Source organism: Pseudorca crassidens, chromosome 8, assembly GCF_039906515.1.
Source record: "Pseudorca crassidens isolate mPseCra1 chromosome 8, mPseCra1.hap1, whole genome shotgun sequence".
Classification (NCBI taxonomy): Eukaryota; Metazoa; Chordata; class Mammalia; order Artiodactyla; family Delphinidae; genus Pseudorca; species Pseudorca crassidens.
This window is the reverse complement of record NC_090303.1, coordinates 61,603,316-61,622,930: the sequence shown is the minus strand read 5'-3', so window position 1 is coordinate 61,622,930 and position 19,615 is coordinate 61,603,316. Positions and strand designations below refer to the sequence as shown.

The 19,615-nt window shown below is 43.4% G+C and overlaps 1 protein-coding gene and 1 long non-coding RNA gene across 2 annotated transcripts in view; one reads left to right on the top strand and one right to left on the bottom strand.

Moving 5' to 3' along the window:
* The window catches only part of GARS1 (glycyl-tRNA synthetase 1), a 40,581-nt gene extending 35,358 nt beyond the window's left edge, over window positions 1-5,223 (bottom strand). The window contains exon 1 of the mRNA XM_067746632.1: window positions 4,965-5,223. Coding sequence (XP_067602733.1) covers window positions 4,965-5,186 — 222 coding nt within the window. The 5' untranslated portion in view covers window positions 5,187-5,223. The remainder of the gene's footprint in view (window positions 1-4,964) is intronic.
* A 43-nt stretch (window positions 5,224-5,266) lies between these two features.
* Window positions 5,267-19,615, top strand: part of LOC137229159 (uncharacterized) — a 70,940-nt gene continuing 56,591 nt past the window's right edge. The window contains exons 1-2 of the long non-coding RNA XR_010945573.1: window positions 5,267-6,428; window positions 7,009-7,235. This is a non-coding gene — a long non-coding RNA (uncharacterized lncRNA). The remainder of the gene's footprint in view (window positions 6,429-7,008; window positions 7,236-19,615) is intronic.

Below are 19,615 nucleotides of genomic sequence, written 5' to 3'. Positions count from 1 at the left end.
ATGTGACCACAGGCTATGCTGCCATCCTGAGTAAACGATACGGTATACCTTTATCAATGTGCACTTAGAGCAACTGCATTCACAGTAAACCTACGTAGAGGTATAAGCATCTGCTTAATTCAATATAACTTCCAGTGGAGTCATACCCCCAAATCTACATATTAAAATAATATCATTTTATTATAAATTACTTTTTATTTATTTGTATTACATTTAGAGCATTATGCGTACACATATCTTTCTTTAATTTATGTAGATATTTCATATGAATTTCATTACAGGGTAGTAATGGAGAATTCCAAAATATCTGGTGTAAAAGGGTACACTGGGTCTGATATAGTTGAGAACCACTGAATTGGTTCTTCCTCTCAATCTCTTACTGTGTACAAATAAATCTGGTCTGTTATTATACTAGCAGTTTTTATTCTATTATCTTGACCTCTCTAGCTAAAGCAACATCCTTAGTCACCTTCTAACTTTAACTTCTTTATTACATGTACAATATCTGAAATCACCCTATCAATTGATTGGCTTCTTTATTTACACACATTTTATCTGTCCCTGTCATTATAAAGCAGGCTCTTTTAAGACAGGAACTCCGGCATGTCAATTCTGGCACTCAAACATTTGTTGCCTGCTATCACAACCTAAACCTAGCACAACGCTAAGCACTTAGTACTTGGTAAATATCTACTGGCTTATTCTTTACTCATTCAGTGGTTCTTTTCCCTTCCTCTACCCGTCAGAACACTTATCTCATAAATGTTCACTGACAGTGCTTTTTGATGGGGATAAGAACCTTGTGAGGGTCTGTGTTCTGAAAAGAGAGTGGCAAGCAGTTCTCTTTCAATGTCTTAAAGAAGTAAGCAAGCAGTTCTTTTGAATACCCACCCTGATGTGTCAAGTATTGGCACTCCCATATTTTCTTTTGGAGCTTTTCAAAGGACACTGGGTAAGCAAGGCCACAAGTAGGTAAAGGTAAAGGTAGGAAGAATTTAAAATTTTTAAAATTAAAATTAGTTTTCCTGAATCATTTTTCTGTCTCTTAAAGTGCAGGCACACAATCAGGCACACATACATTCAAGGATAGGCTAGCTATCAACAGAAGCAGTGGGAAAGTGAGGATTCCTACACTGAGTTAATCATCTCTAAAAAATCTCAGTGAATTAAGGAAATAATTGTGTTTATTTTGAATAATGGAATAATTGAAACCATGATTTATGATGATTTAATTGTGTAAACAAAAGAATTGGAGGTGATCGAAACATGGAAAGTAAGTACTTAAGGATTCCTAATTTCTAATTATTTTCTTCCCTCTTTCTTCACCACCAACTATAGTGTGTGTGTGTGTTGAACGAAACCGATGTGAAACATCATCAATATTTCTAAATTACCTTTAAGAAACATCATCTAGAAGCTTAATTCCTGTATAAATCCTTACCATAAAGACATATATTAGAACTAAGAGTCTGTGATTATAAAGCAGAATACTTATTAGGTGAGAAATCACTTCAAGGGATCTTTTTCATGCATCCTTCATATATATCATGATGCATATTCAGTTGGCCAAGGAAAAACAAGGAAACGTTTCCTCGCCTTTTTAAGATGTTTGGCTATATCATGATGCATATTCAGTTGGCCAAGGAAAAACAAGAAAACATTTCCTCACCTTTTTAAGATGTTTGGCTTTACACATGGGCCTAGAAGGTTCTTGTTAAGATTAAAAAGTTAATTTCAGATTTCCAAGTTTTATAACCATTGACAAAAACTTCATAAACTTATCATTTGTCCTTTGTGGATTAAGCAACAGTTTTAATGGGCACTCTCAGTTCAGAAAATCAAAGCAGAGAAAAATCCAGGGCTCTAAAATTTCCCAAAATTGAATTTTATTATTGGCCACAAATACTATCAGTTGCTTTTTGAAGTGACAGTCTCACTTCACTCATTTTCCGGAACCCAAGACTGAATAACAATTTTTTGTCAGACATTTTAGTGTTTCATTCTTGCAACTCGAACAATCATAAGTGCTCTTCCTCAGGCAATCATCATACGTGGGTATGCTTTATGCATACTTCCCATTTAGTCACACAGAATATTAAAAAGATGTGGGCACAAAGGTCCGAATTTAATAAAATTAATAATTCTTATTGGGACTTCCCAGGTGGTGCAGTGGTTAAGAATCAGCCTGCCAATGCAGGGGACACGGGTTCGATCCCTGGTCCGGGAAGATCACACATGCCGCGGAGCAACTAAGCCCATGCGCCACAACTACTGAAGCCCACTCACCTAGAGCCTGTGCTCTGCAACAAGAGAAGCCACCACAATGAGAAGCCCACACACCGCAAGAGTAGCCCCAGCTCACCGCAACTAGAGAAAGCCCGTGCACAGCAACGAAGACCCAATGCAGTAAAAAATAAATAAATAAATATTTAAAATAATAATAATAATTCTTACTGCTTTTTCAAGGATACTCTAAAGCAAAACTGAGGTTTTGTTTTGTTTTTTGGTTTTTTTTAAAACACGTGAGAGTGTGGCAGAGAATATAATGACTTGGCTTAGTATCCCTGACTTGATTAGTGCTCAGGGCCAGCAGTTCTACTCACCATGCTTTGCACCATCAGTGCAAATGTCAACACAGTGTAAAATGCAAATAACATTCTTAGTTTTATTATAAAAATGGTTTTGACCTTGGAGACCTCCAAGAATTTGCAGACCACACTTTAAGAACCACTGCCCTAGAGCAATAGTTCCCAAACAAGATACTCCAGGACAAAGTTTTCACCAATATGCAGTAAAAGGGGGGAAAAAAAGAAAAAAAAAAGACAATGTATTAGACCTTTTTTCAAAGCTAAACCTGCTAAATATAAAAGACTGTTCTTTATTCTGAGTTATGGTCTGTCCTTTCTTTGGTATTAAAATACACTTTCTTTTATGAAATGAAAGGGGGAATAAGATGGTAGTTTGTTGATACATTTCAGTCAATCAACAAACCAAATCATTAAAAAACAGCATCCACGTAGCATAGCAGATTGGGAAATTTATATGAAATACATATTTATCGGAAACACATGCCACTAACAAGACCAGTTATTAAGCACCTTAAAAAATCCCACTCCAAGGATGCCTTCAACTGCACAAACTTCACAGTGGAAGTATGTAGAATGAGAAGAAGTGACCGTGTGTCTCATTTCCTCATATAAGCAAACAAACAAACAAACAAAAAAACCAAGGAAAAAAAACGGTTTAACTAGATGATCTTTAAATTCCCTTCCAACTGACCCTGGAATCAGTGCGATTCAAAGTTCCAGGTAGTTAACTAATATATGTGTGGTCCTGGAAAAGTACGGAAAAAAACAAAAACTAACTTACATAAACTAACTTACATATTCAAAAAATACCTTGAAGTACCAAAAAACTAACAATCAAGCCAACATAAACAATACACAAGATAGTAATAACATCGGAAGGCTATTCCATCATCAAAGTTTACTTCAGTTAACTAGTTCCACAGTCTTACTACAGATGGATAATTTGCACTGCAGTTCCAGGCTAACGTGGCAGAGGGAGGGGTTTGGGTGTATGTTTTTCCAAATTAGATGTATTCTCCCTTCTAAAGTGAAGTGAAAAAAAAAAAAGTTGAGAGTTAGAGAAAAGACAAAGGAACCACACCTAATTTCATTTGGGAAGGGTGGGTGGAGGGACATGGAGAATAAGCATTCACAGAGCTTTGGTATCAAGAATAAAGAAAAAATTAAGCCCATAGTGAAATTTCAAAATAAAACACTACTGAATCAGTCAGGCTCAAACTAGAAAGAAGTAGATAAAGTGGCAGAATTTGCCGAATTTTCGGCAGCTCTGCCCCAATGAATTATTTCCGAGGGAGGGATCCACCCTCCATAGCTAAGGCAAGTTATTGCATCAGGCGCCCGTGCAGGAGAAACCCATTCGGTGTTCACTACTAGGTCATCAATCCTCGGGGTCCTATTCCGAGCTTTTGGCTCTACCTGACTGGATGTGAGAATCCCTTTGAAATAATCTTTTCCTTGTCCTCTCTAAATTCTGACACTCATGCAGTGCCCTAGGAAAAGGAGGCCTGTATTAGATCACCAAGCTCTCCAGCCCATGAAACCTCCCTCCCTTCCGCAAAATCAAATTTCAAAATGTTCCATACGAAGGATGGCTGACTTCACCGAGTCACTCAGGGACATTTACAGCTTCCCACGTTTACGATCTGAAAGCTCACTCATTCTGGGGAACCCAGAAAAGGTGACAGAAGTGAAGGACGATGAACTCACATTATTAGAAACGAAAAAAAAAAAAGTTCAACACCTCCCCACATCCACGTTTCAACTATTTTTATTTCCTCAACGGACCATTCTGCTAACTAAGCACCGAATGAAGGAAGATGTCAAGGAGGAAACACTATTCAAAGCATCCTGAAGATTAAAAAACAAGAGTCAGGCAGTGAGAAGAGGAGAACCCGCAGCTTCGGCACGTAATTGATCAGGGAAGAATTAGGAATCTCGCCACCCAGGAAGCACAAAGAACACAGCAGGGACTGGAAATCTTCAGTTGAGGCTATTGAGCTAGGACAGGAGGAGAAGCAAAGGGTCACAGATCCCAGCGCCATCGGAGAAGCAAGTGGTACGGGCAGTGACAAGGATTGGGAAGGGAGAACAGATCGCATGAGGAGGGAGGCAGAACGTCGAGGGATCCGAGGAAATCACCCCAGGAGAGGGGAGGACAGGGGTCCACCGGAGGGAAGGTGGCCGGCGCACGCGGGGACTTGGGTCCAACGTGGGGAAGGCGAGGAAGATGCCTAGAAACCAAGGGCTTCCAGAGAATGAAGGAGAGGGATAATCGCTGAGGTGGACCGGTGCCCGGGGAAGAGAGAGAGAGGAGGAGAAGGAGGGGACCAGGGAGAGGAGAGCCGGGGCTGAGGGGAAGGCGAAGAATGCCGGTACCTGCTGGCGCACCGCTAGCCTGAGAGGTGCCAGCACCTCCTCAGCCCCCGCACCATCCATGCTGCTCCGGGAGGCGGCAGCGGGGAACGAGGTCGGGGCGCGGGCTGGCTTGCTGATGGGCCGGCAGGGCAGAAGAGGAGGCCGGGCCGGGAGCCGGGGCAGCGGCGACAGCAGCAGAGCGGCGCGGGTGGCTCTAAGCAGCGCCGGGCGCAGAGAGGGCATGAGACCGCTGCCCTGGGAAGTCCAGAGGGGGCGGCGGCGGAAGCGGCGCGCGCGGCCAGGCCGGGTGCATGATGAAATCGCCGCGTAAACGCCGCGGTGCGCGCGCAGCCGCACATTCCCCACCCCCGACGCGGCGTCGGGTCGCCACCAGCCGATTCGACACAAAATCCCGGAAGGACCCGGAGTCCCTCAGAGCCCCGAGAGGGCTTACCCCACAGTGGGCGCACGGGAGGGCTGCGAGGTCCCAGGTAGAACCCCACCCCCCCCCACCCAGCGAACAGATTTGCACGATTATGCGTCAGTGGGCCTTCAAGGACGCTGCTCCATCCGACACATGCTGACCGAAACTCACGAGGACCTTCAGAGCACAGGCTTGTACAGGGGCACTGACGCCCTGGCTGACCGACGGGAGTACACACTTCTGTTTGTGTTCTTTCGCCCCCTGGTTCTTAAAGGCTCATTAGACATCACATCAGATAAGGACTTAGACTCAGTGTTGCTCAGCTCAGATGATCCTCCGATAAGGAAACAGATCGAGAGGTTAATGATTTGCCCACCTTCACCCATCCATGCCTTCCAATGTCAAGACAAAAGTTGGGGAAAGGAAGGGGAAGAATGACGGGCTTTTTGGAGAAGATCAGTGCTGACCAGCCTTTGAAGGGCGAACAAGATTTGAATCAGCAGAGATGAGGAAAGTCTGGGAAAAGATAATGTGCCAGAGAGTGGAGATGAGTGTCCAGGTGCCTGGGATTCCCTCTGCCTGGCCTTGCTTCAGCTGACCTCCCTCTTGTAGTTAGGCCCCCGCTGATGGACCCTCCGGAAATGGCTTCTTCCCTCCCTCCTGCCCCAAGGGCGGGTTGGCTGCAAAAGCTGGATTCCCTTTCTACAGAGGGAATAGAAAAATAAAGAATGTATTAGTTATAGAAATAGCATTGCACACACCCACCAGAATGCCTAAAATGGAAATGATGGAAAGTGCAAAGTGATGCTCTGGGACTCTCGCACGCAGCTGAGAGGAATGTGGATTTGTACAGCCACTTTGGAGAACTCTTTGACAGTGGCTACTGAAGCCAACCATACACACCTTATGGGTGACCAGCAGTTCCACCCTAGGAGTATACAAGAGTAGACAAGCTCAACAGAGTGAAGTCACCTTTCCCAGAACTGTGAAATTTCATATTCTCTTCCTGTTCCTGTTTGTGGTTCTGGAGAAGTACACACAATTTCCCATAAGCAGAGCAGGTACAGAAGGACCTTCTGCAATATTAAACAATTTGTATTTTTAAAACTTTTATTTCAAGATTTGATATTTACTAATCAGAATTTTTATTTGGCTTTATTTTAATAGGTAATTTAAAAATTTTTAATTGAAGTATAGTTGATATACAATATTATATGTTACAGGTGTAAGAGACAGTGATTCACAATTTTTAAAGGTTATACTCCATTTATAGTTATTATAAAATATTGGCTATGTTCTCCGTGTTGTACAATATATCCTTGCAGCTTATTTTGTACCTAATAGTTTGTACCTGTTAAGCCCTTGCCACTATATTGCCCCTCCCCCTTCTCTCTCCCCACTGGTAACCAATAGTTTGTTCTCTATATCTGTGAGTCTATTTCTTTTCTGTTATAGTCACTAGTTTAATTTTTTAGATTCCACATATAAGTGATATTTTAGTTTTTTGAGAAACCTCCATACTATTTTCCACAGTGGCTGCACCAATTTACATTCCCACCAACAGTATATGAGGGTTCCCTTTTCTTCACGTCCTCACCAAAATTTGTTATCTGCATTCTTTTTTTTTTTTTTTTTTTGCAGTACGCGGGCCTCTCTGTGTTGTGGCCTCTCCCGTTGCGGAGCACAGACTCCGGACGCGCAGGCTCAACGGCCATGGCTCATGGGCCCAGCCGCTCCGCAGCATGTGGGATCTTCCCAGACCAGGGCACGAACCCGTGTCGCCTGCATCGGCAGGCGGACTGTCAACCACTGCACCACCAGGGAAGCCTTGTTATCTGTGTTCTTTTTGATGATAACCATTCTGGCAGGTGAGAGGTGATATCTCATTGTGGTTTTGGTTTGCATTTCCTTGGATTAGCGATGTTGAGCATCTTTTCAAGTGCCTGTTAGCCACCTGCTTTTCCTCTTCGGAGAAATGTCTATTCAGTTCTTCTGCCTATTTTTTTAATAGGGTTGTTTGGGTTTTTGCCTTTTTTTTTTTTTTTAATCTTGAGTTGTATGAGCTGTTTATATATGTTGGATATTAACCCTTTAACAGTCATAGCATTGCAAATATTTCTCCTATTCAGTAGGTTTCTTTTTGTTTTGTCGATGGTTTCCTTTGTTGTGCAAAAGCTTTTAAGTTTAATTAGGTCCCATTTGTTTATTTTTGCTTTTATTTCCTTTGCTTTAGGAGACAGATCCCAAAAAAATATTGCTACAATTTATGTCAAAGAATGTTCTGCCTCTGTTTTCCTTTAGGAGTTTTGTGGTTTCTGGTCTTACATTTAGGTCTTTAATACATTTTGATTTTATTTTTGTATATGGTGTGAGGGAATGTTCTAATTTCATTCTTTTATATATAGCTGTCTGATTTTCCCAGAACCATTTATTGAAGAGACTATCTTTTCTCCAGTGTATATTCTTGGCTCCTTTGTCATAGATTAATTGACCGTAAGTGTGTGTGTTTATTTCTGGGCTCTCTATCCTGTTCCATTGATCTGTCTGTTTTTGCGCCAGTACTATGTTTTGATTATTGTAGCTTTATATAGTAAAGTCTGAAGTCAGGGAGCATGATTCCTCCCGCTCTGTTTTTCTTTCTCAAGATCGTTTTGTTTATTCAGGGTCTTTTGTATTTCCATACAAATTTTACAATTATTTGCATTTTTAAAACTTTTATTTCAAAATTTGATAGTTATTAACCGTAATTTTTATTTGGCTGTATTTTTAAATTTATTTATTTATTTATTTATTTTTGGCTGTGTTGGGTCTTCGTTTCCGTGCGAGGGCTTTCTCTAGTTGTGGCGAGCGGGGGCCACTCTTCATCGCGGTGCGCGGGCCTCTCACTGTCGCGGCCTCTCTTGTTGCGGAGCACAGGCTCCAGACGCGCAGGCTCAGTAGGTGTGGCTCACGGGCCCAGTTGCTCCGCGGCATGTGGGATCTTCCCAGACCAGGGCTCGAACCCGTATCCCCTGCATTGATAGGAGGATTCTCAACCACTGTGCCACAAGGACGCCCCTTGGCTGTATTTTAAAGGTAATTTTGAATTTATATTAATAGTTTTCAATATGAAAAGCAGTTAAAATTTTTACACATACTCTTAGTTACATTTTTGTGTATGTTCAAATTCTGTACACTTTGAATACAGTTACATATTTTTAAAAATTCTTTAGGTCAGTAATGTCTCATCTGTGTTCATGTGAGGATAGTCTCATCACTAGTCTCCAAATCTATCCTTTCCCTGCTCCAGTTCATCCTCCCCACTGCTGCCTCAGTGAGTATTTCTAAAAGACAAAGCTGTGCTTGTTGCACCTCTGCTCAGGACACCCCATTAGGTCCACATGGCCCTTAGTAGAATTTCCTAAGTGGTTTTCCTTAGGAAACTACTTCTGCAAGACAGTAATAATGACTTATATTCTTTGAACGCTTACTAGGTACCAGTTAGTGTTCTGAGTTATCTCGTGTAATTTACTCACCAATCCAGTGAGACAGGCTACATAATAATTCCCATTTTACAAATTCAGGATTCAAGACACTAAGAGATTAAACAGCTATGGTCACACAACTACTGAGAGTGGAGACCAGAATATGAGGCTGGGGCAGGGAGTGGAGGGGAGTGGCAGTTTTGCCGTGCAACTCATGAAGCTGGTGAAGCTTTTAGTGAGCATGGGAACCTCCTCGTTTGGATGCACTCTCACAAGGCTCTGGAAGAGGCCCTAGCACTGTCTACACATGGTCATATTTTTTTCTTTCTTTATTAAAGTTCTTTATTTGAAGGAGTGAAATTTGCATACATTGTAATGTACAAATCTTAAGCATAGTTCAATGGATTTTAACAAAGGAATTCCCACTTATAACCCACATCCCAAACAAGATAATGAGCGTTCCCTCACCTCACAAAGTTCCCTCCTGGGCTCTGTTAATACCCTCTATTGTTTTGTCCATTTTCTATTACATTGATTTCTACTTTTATCTTTATAATTTTTCCTTTTACTTAATTTGGGTTTAAATTGCCCTTCTTTTTCTGGCTTCTCAACGTAGAAACCTAGATAATTTATTGTAAACCTTTCTCCTTTCCTAAATCAAACATTTAAAACTATAGATTTGCCTCTAAGTACTGTTCTAGTTGAATCCCCAAAATTTGATTGTTGTTTTTATTTCCATTTAGTCCAAAATTCTAATTTTCCTTATGATTTCTTCCTTGTCCTATTAGTTCTTGAGAGGAGCATTATTTAATTTTCAAATAGTTGGGGCTTTTAAACATATCTTATTATTTTTAGAATTACTTTCTAGTTTAATTCTTCTGTGCTCTGGGAAAAACTTTTGAAATTTGCTGACTCCGATCAGTTTTATGACCCAACATATGGCACACCTTGGTGACCGTTCCATGCCTTAAAAAGAACGTGCATTATGCAGTTGTTGTGTTTAGTGTTTTATAAATGTCAGCTAGACAAGGTGGTTCATGATGCTGTTCAGATCCTCTTCATTATTAATTTTTTTGTCTACTGGTTCTATCCATAACTAAGAGGATGTGAAAATCTCTATGATTGTGAATTTGTCTATTTCTCCCTTTAGTTCTGTCACGTTTGCTTCACATATTTTGAATTTATTCAGCACATACACAATTGTAATGGTTACATCTTCTTGCCAAATGACATTTTTGTTATTCTGAAATGTTCATCTCTAAATATACCTCTTGTCTTTAAACCTATTTAGTCTCATGTGAGTATAGGCAGTCCAGCTTTTTTATGATTAGTGCCAATGGCCAATGCAGAGCTGAATCCTCCTACCATAAGCCAAGTGACTGAGCCACCTAGGAAACAAGTTCCTAGCCCCAGTCTGGCTTTCAGATGACTGCAGCACCAGCCAACATCTTTTTTTTTTTTTTTTTTTTTTAACATCTTTATTGGAGTATAATTGCTTTACAATGGTGTGTTAGTTTCTGCTTTATAACAAAGTGAATCAGTTATACATATACATATGTTCCCATATCTCTTCCCTCTTACGTCTCCCTCCCTCCCACCCTCCTTATACCACCCCTCCAGGTGGTCACAAAGCACCGAGCTGATCTCCCTGTGCTATGCAGCTGCTTCCCACTAGCTATCTACCTTACGTTTGGTAGTGTATATATGTCCATGCCTCTCTCTCGCTTTGTCACAGGTTACCCTTCCCCCTCCCCACATCTTCAAGTCCATTCTCTAGTAGGTCTGTGTCTTTATTCCTGTCTTACCACTAGGTTCTTCATGACATTTTTTTTTAATTCCATATATATGTGTTAGCATACGGTATTTGTCTCTCTCTTTCTGACTTACTTCACTCTGTATGACAGACTCTAGGTCTATCTACCTCATTACAAATAGCTCAATTTCGTTTCTTTTTATGGCTGAGTAATATTCCATTGTATATATGTGCCACATCTTCTTTATCCATTCATCCGATGATGGACACTTAGGTTGTTTCCATCTCTGGGCTATTGTAAATAGAGCTGCAATGAACATTTTGGTACATGACTCTTTTTGAATTATGGTTTTCTCAGGGTATATGCCCTGTAGCGGGATTGCTGGGTCATATGGTAGTTCTATTTGTAGTTTTTTAAGGAACCTCCATACTGTTCTCCACAGTGGCTGTATCAATTTACATTCCCACCAGCAGTGCAAGAGGGTTCCCTTTTCTCCACACCCTCTCCAGCATTTATTGTTTCTAGATTTTTTGATGATGGCCATTCTGACTGGTGTGAGATGATATCTCATTGTAGTTTTGATTTGCATTTCTCTAATGATTAATGATGTTGAGCATTCTTTCATGTGTTTGTTGGCAATCTGTATATCTTCTTTGGAGAAATGTCTATTTAGGTCTTCTGCCCATTTTTGGATTGGGTTGTTGGTTTTTTTTGTTATTAAGCTGCATGCGCTGCTTATAAATTTTGGAGATTAATCCTTTGTCAGTTGCTTCATTTGCAAATATTTTCTCCCATTCTGAGGGCTGTCTTTTCATCTTGTTTATGGTTTCCTTTGCTGTGCAAAAGCTTTGAAGTTTCATTAGGTCCCATTTGTTTATTTTTGTTTTTATTTCCATTTCTCTGGGAGGTGGGTCAAAAAGGATCTTGCTGTGATTTATGTCATAGAGTGTTCTGCCTATGTTTTCCTCTAAGAGTTTGATAGTTTCTGGCCTTACATTTAGGTCTTTAATCCATTTTGAGCTTATTTTTGTGTATGGTGTTAGGGAGTGATCTAATCTCATACTTATACATGTACCTGTCCAGTTTTCCCAGCACCACTTATTGAAGAGGCTGTCCTTTCTCCACTGTACATTCCTGCCTCCTTTATCAAAGATAAGGTGAGCATATGTGCGTGGGTTTATCTCTGGGCTTTCTATCCTGTTCCATTGATCTATCTTTCTGTTTTTGTGCCAGTACCATACTGTCTTGATTACTGTAGCTTTGTAGTATAGTCTGAAGTCAGGGAGCCTGATTCCTCCAGCTCCGTTTTTCGTTCTCAAGATTGCTTTGGCTATTCGGGGTCTTTTGTGTTTCCATACATATTGTGAAATTTTTTGTTCTAGTTCTGTGAAAAATGCCAGTGGTAGTTTGATAGGGATTGCATTGAGTCTGTAGATTGCTTCGGGTAGTAGAGTTATTTTCACAATGTTGATTCTTCCAATCCAAGAACATGGTATATCTCTCCATCTATTTGTGTCATGTTTAATTTCTTTCATCAGTGTCTTATAATTTTCTGCATACAGGTCTTTTGTCTCCTTAGGTAGGTTTATTCCTAGATATTTTTTGTTGCAATGGTAAATGGGAGTGTTTTCTTGATTTCACTTTCAGATTTTTCATCATTAGTGTATAGGAATGCCAGAGATTTCTGTGCATTGATTTTGTATCCTGCTACTTTACCAAATTCATTGATTAGCTCTAGTAGTTTTCTGGTAGCATCTTTAGGATTCTCTATGTATAGTATCATGTCATCTGCAAACAGTGACAGCTTTACTTCTTTTCCGATTTGGATTCCTTTTATTTCCTTTTCTTCTCTGATCTGTGGCTATAACTTCCAAAACTATGTTGAATAAGAGTGGTGAGAGTGGGCAGCCTTGTTTTGTTCCAGCCAACATCTTGACTGCAACCTTCTGGAAGGTCCTAATCTGGAACCACCCAGCTAAACTGCTCCCAAATTTCTGACCTACAAAAACTGTGAGGTAATAAATATTTGTTGGTTTTCTTTTTTGTTGGTTTTCTGGGGGTTTGGGGTTTTTTTTTTTTTGGCCCTGCCCTGTGGCTTGTGGGATCTCAGTTCCCCGACCAGGGATGGGACCCAGGCCCCAGCAGTGCAAGTGTGGAGTCCTAACCCCTGGACTGCCAGGGGAGTCCCGATATTTGTTGTTTTTTAAGCTGATAGATTTTGGGGTCATTTGTTACACAAAATATAGATAACTAATACAGAGTTCTCCCCTGAATTGACCATACAGTCCCTTTTCTTGAGAAGTGAGTGGCCAAACTTTTGGCCTTCAAGAGACCTTGTGGGGCTTTGACAGTGACAGTGTCACAGCAGTAAGAATAGGGTCCTCCATGAATCTCGTTACTATGTACAGAAGAGCCAGGAACCTGTCATACAGTTGTTCGGTAAACATTTACCTTTTACTTGAGACGCAGAGGTCTCCAAGGCTTGATTTTCTGGGTCTTCTTCCCTTAGGTGCAGGCAGCTCAAATGGGGCTAAAGCAGGGAGACGGCCTGAAAAAGATTTTAAATGCAGGGTGAGTGAACACACCCTGTGCTCCAGCTGATCTAGCTTCCTTGCTTCTCTCTCACTGACTTTCTTTTCTGGCTCCTGGGTCATTAGCAAAGTTTTGCCTCAACCTCCAGCCTGCCTTAGCAAAGATTTATTTCAGCTTCTGTCCTCTAAGAATAAGGAGGCAAGACCCCTTGAACCTGAGTGAAGTCGTCCGTGGCTGAGGCAGATGAGTTCATCATCAGATTAATTTCTATTTTGATTTTACTGATGTAGAAGCATCAGGAGGAAAGAAAACTGCTTCCCTTTTCTTCCCTCCTTGATTCCCAGGGCATAGTTAAAGGAAGACTTTTACCTTCTAACACTGTGAAATTAGGGGGCATGGGGAAAGATGCCCAACCAGGGGCTTGGAAAGTGAGGAGCAGAAGTGGCTAGAGTGGCAGGATTTTCTCTGAGACAGGGAACCAAGGTCGGCAGATCTCAAGAAACGGAGACCAGCAAGTGTTGTGAAACACCGTTCTGGCCACAGTGCCAGGGTCTCGGTGAGAAACGCTTATGCAGCACCCCTAGGGAGGCTGGATCCAAGTGCCGGGACTCCTAGCCTTTGAAAGGATTCCTGTGTTCCAGCTTGGCATGCAGGTGACCAGACGATTGGCCTTCAAGGGACTTCTTAGGACTTGTTCAGTGAATGTCCCAGCAGAGAGACAGTGGCCTACCTGAACCTTTCATGCTGCTTAAAAACCCTGGCACCTGTCACATAGTCATGCAGTGACATTTACAGAGTGCCTACTAGGTGCCAGACATTGTTCTAGACACTGGAGGGACAGCAATGAACAAGGGAGACAGACTTCCCGTTCACAAGGAGCTTACGTTCTTTGGGACCAGACTGGCAAGATAAAAATGAACTGATTCGTAAATAGTTTCAGACAGTGATAAAGACTCTAAAAATAACAAAGTGGAGAAATTGTATAGAGCATGATCTGAGGTAAAGGTGGTCTGTAGATAGATGGTCAGGCCTCTTTCAGGAGGTGACATTTGAAGGCTGTAAAGCTGACAAGGAATCAGCCATGAGAAGATCTGAGGTAATAGCATTACCTACTTGGCCTGTGTAAAGAACAGTAGGAAAACCCACGTGCTTGGAATGTTGTGAGTGAAGAGGAGAGAAGCATGAAATAATATCAGAGAAGTAAACAGAGACCAGATCATATAGACCTTGTTGGCCATGGTTAAAAAAAAAATTATTTATTTTCAGTGCAAAGGGAAGTCATTGAAACATTTGAAGCAGGGGAGTGAATGGTCTGATGTGTCTTTTAAGATGATCATTCTGGCTGTGTGTGGAGATTGGGCTGAAATAACTTAACAGTGGAGGTGGTGAGACCAGTTAAGAGGTAGTTACCCATAGTTGCCCATTAGATTGCCTAGATCGGAGTAGTAATAGTGGTGATATTGAAAGGGGTTGGATTTAGGAAATATTCTGAAGGTAAAGCAAATCATACATGCTGTAGATTAGTTGTGTTGGAGGATGAAGGAGAGTCAGGAAAAGCAAATAATAAAGATGGGCTTGGGCTTCCCTGGTGGTGCAGTGGTTGAGAGTCCACCTGCCGATGCAGGGGACACGGGTTCGTGCCCTGGTCCGGGAAGATCCCACATGCTGCGGAGCGGGCTGGGCCCGTGAGCCATGGCCGCTGAGCCTGCACGTCCGGAGCCTGTGCTCCACAACGGGAGAGGCCGCAACAGTGAGAGGCCCGCGTACCGCAAAAAAAAAAAAAAAAAAAAGATGGGCTTGTAGATATTTTAGCATGAGCCAGTAGGGTAGATTGTGGTGTGGTGTCATTTCCTGATGTGGAGAAAATTGGGAGACATGCAGGGCCCCTGCATCAGAGGAAAGGGATCCAAAAAAGAGAACATAGATTAGACTTGAGGAAAAACACGGTGAGTAGGACAGGAAAAGCCTTCAGATGGAGAAAGTGAGAGGCAGACACGGCGTGAGGTTAAGGGACCCCCCTTCTGTCGGTGTCTGTTTTTCTGTGAAGGGGTAGGTAAAGTCATTTGTTGAATATGAAAGGGAAAGTTGCAGGGCTGAAATGTTGAAGAGGGTGGAGAAGGTTTGGAAAAGCCCTTGTGAAGAACAGTTAGAGTAACCCTGTTGGGGAAATGTGGACAGGAGTCAGGCTGGTACTGGAGGCCCAACCAAAGGTGAAGACTGTTATGAGTTGAATTGCACCTCCCCCCAAAAAAGTATGTTGAAATCCTAACCCCTGGTACCTCTCTATATGAAATTAGCAGGTTCTGGGATTACCCAGAGCATCTTTTGTTCAAACAAGTCTGGTCCATCTTCACCACCTGGGTTAAATGACCCCAACGAGAGTTGGGGTAGTCAGAATACCAGGGAGTAGTCTCCTGTGCTAGACTGAGTCCTCCAAGATGCAGACACCAAGATGGGATTGAGTGTGCAAGGATTTTATTAAGAGAAACACCTCTGTGAAAGGAAAGCGGGAGGAAGCCAGGGAGACGGAGAACCACCAGACCATGATGCAAGTCTGACCCCAAGGGAAGGAAAGAGGGAATGACAGTTGGGTGAAGCATCCTAACCTGCCACATAGTCTAAGGAAGGTTCAGCAAAGCCACTGGGAGTTCTGGAACGAAAGTTGACAGTACAGGAGTCCGCTGTACTTCAAGGAACCAGCTGCCTTAGTGCATCAGCTGCACTCAGTCACTGGCAGGGAGCAGCCTGTAGGAGGCGTGCTTTGGCACAAGCTCTGTCATGGATTCCAAAGAGCAGCAGCTGTGGGAGGAGGTCTGTGAGGTGTATTCTTGCCACACCTCCCATCAGACCACCATGTAACCCAGGTTGTTCTTGTCCTTTCTGGATCCTTTGTGTTCTAGCTTATGGAACATGACTAAAATGTACTGTACAGCACTTCCCAGCCTGGCTTAGGAGAACTCCTGTGTGTCATCCTCTACGCTCTTCCCTTTTCTGCTGATTGTCTCTCGATGTCCATATGTTAAAGACGCCAGAGCCTGGTCCCTGAGAGACTATGGGGGACAGAGCCCCTCGCCCCAACCCTTTCTGATAAACTCCGTGAACTGTTGACACAAGCAAAAAGTAAGTTTCCATTGCGTTTGAGCTATGATGCCTTCTGGCCTACCTGTTAGAGCAGTAAACTTGCCCTAACTACTGTGCTACCACTGGGCCACGTATGAGAAAGATGGTCAGGGTATCTGGGACACAGGAGAAGGAGGGAGAGGGTACAAAGAGCATCTGACTTACAAAAGTTCTGTATGTACATGACTTCTTAGGAGTATGGAGTTAGGCTATGCTGGGATCACTCACACAGGCTGATGGGGAATCGTCCAGAGTGAGTGGACTGACTGGCGGTCCTGGTTCTCTTCGCCGGGTCAGTACCTGGCCAGCTTTCTGAGGCCTGTACTTGAAGTAAGGTGCCCACCTTCTTTGCCTTCTCCTTCTCTGGCCATTTTTCCTCCAAGCTCAGCTGTATGCAGGCTTCCCAGGAGCCCCACCCTGGCTTTCTTCGAGCCCGCGCCTCCAGGATCCTAAGAGATGCTTCCCAGACCTTGGTGTGGGAGGGAGGTGGCACACGTCTGGTCTCTGTGTGGCCTTACACAAGGCCTTTCCCCTCTCCAGCCTCAATCTCCCCCACTGAAAAATGGGGGAACTGGCCCTGCTGGCCTCTGGCCCCTGACTGTGTTTACTGTGGGTTTGTGAACTTGCGACTTAGGGAGACAAACCGCTAAGAAATGGAAGGACAGCAGATTTCCCTCTGCCCAGCAGAGGGGAGCATCTCCGCACAAACTAGCAGCTAAGCAGCGTGAGCACTGGGACAGCCCTATGCAGGCCCAGCTTCTGAGGCCTTCGTGCAGGAAGTAGCCTCTGAGCCAGACTTCTGAGCCCCAGAGACCCAGGCCCCAGAGAGTGACCACAGGGAAGCCCTGGAGCCCCTTCTCAGCCCTTCCTTAAGGCATCCCGACCCTCTACACCTGTCCGGCAGAGACAGGGTGGGTCAGTCCCTAAATATCAGTGGGGCTCTGGCTTTGCCAGTTAGGTGGGGAGGAGAAAGCTTACGCAAGCTGGGAAGACAAGACAGCAAAACCACACAAATTCACCAAAGCTAGTGGCTACCTCTAGGTTGACATGTCTCCAGCTGGACGGGACCTCAGACTCCCAGTTATGGTTTGAATTGTGTCCCTCAAAAAGACAAGGTCACCTCAGAATATGACCTCATTTGGAAATAGGGTCAGGGCAGATGTAACTAATTAAGTTAAGATGAGTTCCTACTGGAGTAGGGTGGACCACTACTCCAATGTGACTGGTGTCTGTAAGAAGAGGGAAACACAGGGGAAAGATGGCCGCGTGGAGACGGAGGCAGAGATTGGAGTCCTGCTGCCAGAAGCCAAGAAACACCTGGGGCTGCTAGAAGCTGGAAGGATCCTTCCTCAGAAGCTTCAGAGGGAGCACGACCCCACCATCACTTTGATTTTGGACTTCTAGCCTCCAGAACTGAGAGATGATAAATTTCTCTGAAGCCACCCGTTTGGGGGACTTGGTTATGGCAGCCCCAGGAAATAACACACGCCGCCCCGCATTCCTGCGCAGAGGCTGTGCATCCACTCAGTCCCACCTCTGCAGCAGACTTCGTTCCACGTGCACAGTGCTTGCTGTTGCTGCCATTGGTTTTAATTTTGAATTTTTGTACCTTTAGCTGGACCGCTCCTCTGAGTGCCTCACCTGGCACCTGTGGGCATTTGATCTGTGGTCTCTGTTCCACATGTCCCTGGCATCTGGGAGGGGGAACCCCTCGGCTGCCCTCCAGACCCCTCTCAGCATGGGCTGTTCATTCCGTCCCCAGGCTTCCTGTCCACACGGGGTTTTTACGTTGCAAAAATCTGCATCCCTACAGCTTCGGCCCAGCAGTCCTTGCTGTGTCCTAGGGCCACTGTGAACCCTCTGCTCCCTCCGCCTTTAGACATTTATGCACAGGAGGCTCATCCCCTTAAAGTTTGTCTGGTCCCTGGTCCCTCAGAACGCCCTCATTGCTGTGGTTTCCTGACGGTCGCCTTACCTGGACAAGCTCCAGTTGTTAAACTTCTCTTTGTGGTTAGGGACCAAGACTAGACACAATACGCCTGGTATATGTTCTAACCAGAGTCAAGAGGGCAGGAGCATCACCTGCCTTGTTCTGAACTCAGTACCTTTGATGATGCAGCCTGAGACCATCTGAAAGGCTGTGACCATTGTGACTCCAGGGGAGAGATGAGAGACGGTGTGTTCTTTGGTCCGAGAACACTTCCACAGGTACAGGGGTGTGGTGTGAGGATGCTAAACTGCCTGCTGGAGGGAAAAAATGGTATCCATCTGGGTGCTCAAGACAGAATTCTTTATTTTATTGGAGTATAGTTGATTTACAGTATTATGTTTCAGGTATACAGCAAAGTGATTCAATTGTGTATATATATATATATATTTCCAGATTCTTTTCCATTGTAAGTTTATAAGATACTGAGTATAGTTCCCTGTGCTATACAGTAAATCCTTGTTATTTGTCTATTTTATATATAGTAGTGTGTGTATGTTAATCCCAAACTCCTAATTTATTCCTCCCCTCCCCTTTCCCCTTTGGTAACCATAAGTTTGTTTTCTGTGAGTCTGTGTCTGTTTTGTCAATAAATTCATTCATATCTTTTAGATTCCATATATAAGTGATATCATATAATCTTGTCCTTCTCTGTCTTACTTAACTTAGTATGATATTCTATAAGTCCACTTATGTTATTGCAAATGGCAATATTTCATTCTTTTTTATGGCTGAGTAATACTGCATTGTGTATATATACCACATCTTCTTTATCCATTCATCAAGACAGAATTCTTGATTCTGAACTTGACATCTTTTTCGCCTTTACCCTTCAAATATAGTTCTTGACTCTTTTATCTCCAAACCTCTCTAAAATTTGTTTCTTCTTTCCCCACTGCCTCCATCATTCCTTACCTGCATCCCTGCAACAGGTTGCTGTCTTCAGACTGGCCCCTTGTAATCCTTTCTCCTTGCTACAATTACAGTGAGCTTCCCAGTTTGGAAATATGGTCATGTGACCTATACATACACACATAGAACCTGCCCACGACTCCCCTTACCCTTGGGGTTAAAATCCATTCTCACCATAGCCTACCTCTCAGCCTCACTCTAGCCAGTCCTCCCTTGCACTCTATGATCCAGCCTTACTATCCTGCAGGAGGCATGGTCTTTCACCTTTGGCCTCTGCACATACTCATATCTCTACCTGGAACATTTTCTTTCATCTCCACCGCCCCCTCACCCCCATCATGCCCCTCATCTCCTTAGTCCTTCCCACCTGGCTTATGCTTTATACCGGGGAGTGTTCTTGGGTACAAACAAGATCCCATTCAGGCTAGCCCAAATGACAGGACACCTACTGGAGGGACAGCCGGGAGTCTCAGTGGGAG